We start from the raw sequence: 3,611 nt of genomic DNA, 5'->3' as shown, positions 1-3,611 counted from the left end.
AACTAAAGGAAAAGGTGTCCCATCTTCCCCCGACCCTGACTATATATCTAACGGTGTTGTTCGAAATCATGATTTAATGTTAAAAATACTCGGGTACTCGCCTACCAAGTCGTATGTCGGCACCCATATAGAATAGAATCTCTATTATTGAGTGTCTATAAACTGCCTCAATGGGGTCTAGATGGTAGCACCCTGGGTGTTGGGGTAATAGACCTACATCTCATGTGTTATTGAGTGTCTATAAACTGCCCCTTGAGTCTGTGTTTATGCTTATCTTTATGGGTAAGCCAAATCTCAGGCTTGCTGGGACTTCGCCCACATACACGAAACACTTTAAATATTTATTTTCACCCACAGATCGTTCGAGAAGATCCGCTGATAATTTGACCGAAGCCATCGTATTGACCAACGCTGAAATATCGTCTATTGTCAGCTTGCACAACAACCTTCGTGAGCAACAATCTGCTACAAACATGAAACGACTGACCTGGGACGCGGACCTCGCAACATTCGCACAAAATCATCTGAGGTATTTATTTTGTTACTAGCGTGAGACTTGAACCTTCAACCTGCGGGTGATTTTGATTTTACCTATTGAGTGGTTATGACGTCATCATTTTGTGGCACCAATACTTCAATATTAAACAATACGATGTTCATTAATATGTGATGACGTCATTGGTACTATGACGTCATTATTTACTGGACCTGTACCAATAAACGTTTACGGCGACGCAATTAACCACTCGCTACCGCCGCAAGCGGTGGAATGTGTTAAAATTTTGTCGCTGCCCTGTAAAACTAAAACAGGCCGCAAATCGCAAAATCGTGAAGCGTTCCACGTTTACCCCTATTTTACGCCCCGCCCAAAAATCGGTTAAAGCAAAAAGAAGTCTAATCTATATAAATATTGCAGATGTTGTATATCGGGTGGGAAAAGACGGGACATATTTTGTTCCATTTTTTCGTCCCATTGTGTGGTAAACAAAGAACATTCAAGAATTATGAAATCGAATACTTACGACCACCATAGACTGTTTTTAATTGTTTTAACTATAATTAGGATAGTTGGATATTATGTGCTAAAGATGTCCCATCTTTCCCAATGATAATATATATATATATATATATTATGTCCCATATTACCCCACAGTAAATATTCTACATTTACTCAAGGCAAGACACAGTACCACTACATGCGCAGCATATCGGACTCGAGTCTTTAATTGTTTATAAACTAAGCTTCCATGAAACGGAAACAGCGTCGGCGTAACGCGCTAGCATCTCTGGCTATTCTAAGAAAGCAGAACAATGCTTATTGTATCGTCATCTCGTGAAACAATCGAACGAATCGCGTTTGATAATTGTTTTGCTTCCTCTGTGAATCATAATCGTGGTTTGCCGAATCATCCATGCACGATTCCGTACACGATGTTATGTAGACGCACCAATAATACAATACAGAATATATCATGTCAAAATGATTAAGTACCGATTGGATATATGGCGGGGCAACAACAGTCGTTATAACACGGGTGTTCTGTTTCATACACCTCATGCCCGGTTACAAGTTACCACGTATGTAACTTATTTATCCTCGCATGGCGGGGCAATGGCAGTCGTTATAACACGGGTTTTTTGTTTCATACACCTCGTGCCTGCTTATAAGTTACCACGTATGTAACTTATTTATCCTCGCATGGCGGGGCAATGGCAGTCGTTATAACACGGGTTTTTTGTTTCATACACCTCGTGCCTGCTTATAAGTTACCACGTATGTAACTTATTTATCCTCGCATGGCGGGGCAATGGCAGTCGTTATAACACGGGTTTTTTGTTTCATACACCTCGTGCTTGCTTATAAGTTACCACGTATGTAACGTTGTGGGTGATTGTTTTACTGTATGGCTGACAATATGAACAACCCATTACACGCAGCTAATGGCTTGACACAAGTACATACATACACCTACATTAGTGGGCGTTACTTAAGTTCATTTACAATTACTATACCTAAACTAGCAGTCATTAAAACCGGGCGCTTAATTATAAATAAATAATGTGACGGATTTTATAAAATTAAAATTACGTTAAAGTGGTTTCGGTTAGCAGCTACGGACACATACGTCTACGATGGTAGCATCGGCGGGCCTTGACGCATAGTCTCTGGGTTAGAGATACGCGTGCTAGCAACTGTACTACGGCGTCGCTTAATAAATACATCTAGTTTTTCAAATCAATTTTCATTGCAGTACATGTCCTGACGGTCACTCAAGCGGAACGGCAGGCGGTTTTTCGAGTATCGGTGAAAACATCGGGACTTCCCGAACTTCATCAACTACTTACGACCGCACCTTCATTACTACGGTGACACAATCCTGGTATGATGAGGTAAGATTGTGTAAAGCTACTAGCAAGAACAAGCTAAAATCATCCAATGTGTAAAGCTACTAGCAAGAACAAGCTAAAATCATCCAATGTGTTGTATAAAATGGCGGTCGCGCGTATTTTACATCGGCGATCCGATTCCTTTTTGGCGGGAATAAGCACCGCCAATCCCCGCGTATTTTGGTGCAAGTCCTACAATTGGGAATGCGCTGAAGACACCCATGTTATAACTCGACAGTGAGCATGAGGTGTATGAATACACCATGTGTCTGGTGCATAAGAAGACACCCATGTTATAACTCGACAGTTAGCATGAGGTGTATGAATACCCCATGTGTGTCTGGTGTATAAGAAGACACCCATGTTATAACTCGACAGTGAGCATGAGGTGTATGAATACACCATGTGTGTCTGGTGTATAAGAAGACACCCATGTTATAACTCGACAGTGAGCATGAGGTGTATGAATACACCATGTGTGTCTGGTGTATAAGAAGACATCCATGTTATAACTCGACAGTGAGCATGAGGTGTATGAATACACCATGTGTGTCTGTTGTATAAGAAGACACCCATGTTATAACTCGACAGTGAGCATGAGGTGTATGAATACACCATGTGTGTCTGGTGTATAAGAAGACACCCATGTTATAATTCGACAGTGAGCATGAGCTGTATGAATACACCATGTGTGTCTGGTGTATAAGAAGACACCCATGTTATAATTCGACAGTGAGCATGAGGTGTATGAATACACCATGTGTGTCTGGTGTATAAGAAGACACCCATGTTATAATTCGACAGTGAGCATGAGGTGTATGAATACACCATGTGTGTCTGGTGTATAAGAAGACACCCATTTTATAATTCGACAGTGAGCATGAGGTGTATGAATACACCATGTGTGTCTGGTGTATAAGAAGACATCCATTTTATAATTCAACAGTGAGCATGAGGTGTATGAATACACCATGTGTGTCTGGTGTATAAGAAGACACCCATGTTATAACTCGACAGTTACCATAAGATGTATGATGAATACTCTATATAATAAGTCGACAGTGGGCATAAGGTGTATATAAATACCCCATGCTCCAACTCGACAGCGAGCATGAGGTTCAACTCACTGAATACGTCGTGTCCACCCACATGCAGTGCGCATACGTGGTTTACAATAATCGTAGAAACCCATGTTCTTATGTTCTTCTTGCAGCCAGTGTATA

General features: G+C 41.1%; 1 protein-coding gene across 1 annotated transcript in view; it reads left to right on the top strand.

Annotated features, from left to right (window-relative positions):
- Nucleotides 1-2,627, top strand: part of LOC101242074 (cysteine-rich secretory protein LCCL domain-containing 1-like) — a 4,328-nt gene extending 1,701 nt beyond the window's left edge. The window contains exons 2-3 of the mRNA XM_026839579.1: nt 358-529; nt 2,253-2,627. Of these exons, the coding sequence (XP_026695380.1) occupies nt 358-529; nt 2,253-2,445 (365 nt within the window). The 3' untranslated portion in view covers nt 2,446-2,627. The remainder of the gene's footprint in view (nt 1-357; nt 530-2,252) is intronic.
- Nucleotides 2,628-3,611: the final 984 nt, after the last annotated feature.

Source organism: Ciona intestinalis, unplaced genomic scaffold (genome assembly GCF_000224145.3).
Source record: "Ciona intestinalis unplaced genomic scaffold, KH HT000422.1, whole genome shotgun sequence".
Lineage (NCBI taxonomy): Eukaryota > Metazoa > Chordata > Ascidiacea > Phlebobranchia > Cionidae > Ciona > Ciona intestinalis.
This window is presented reverse-complemented; position numbering and strand designations above follow the sequence as displayed.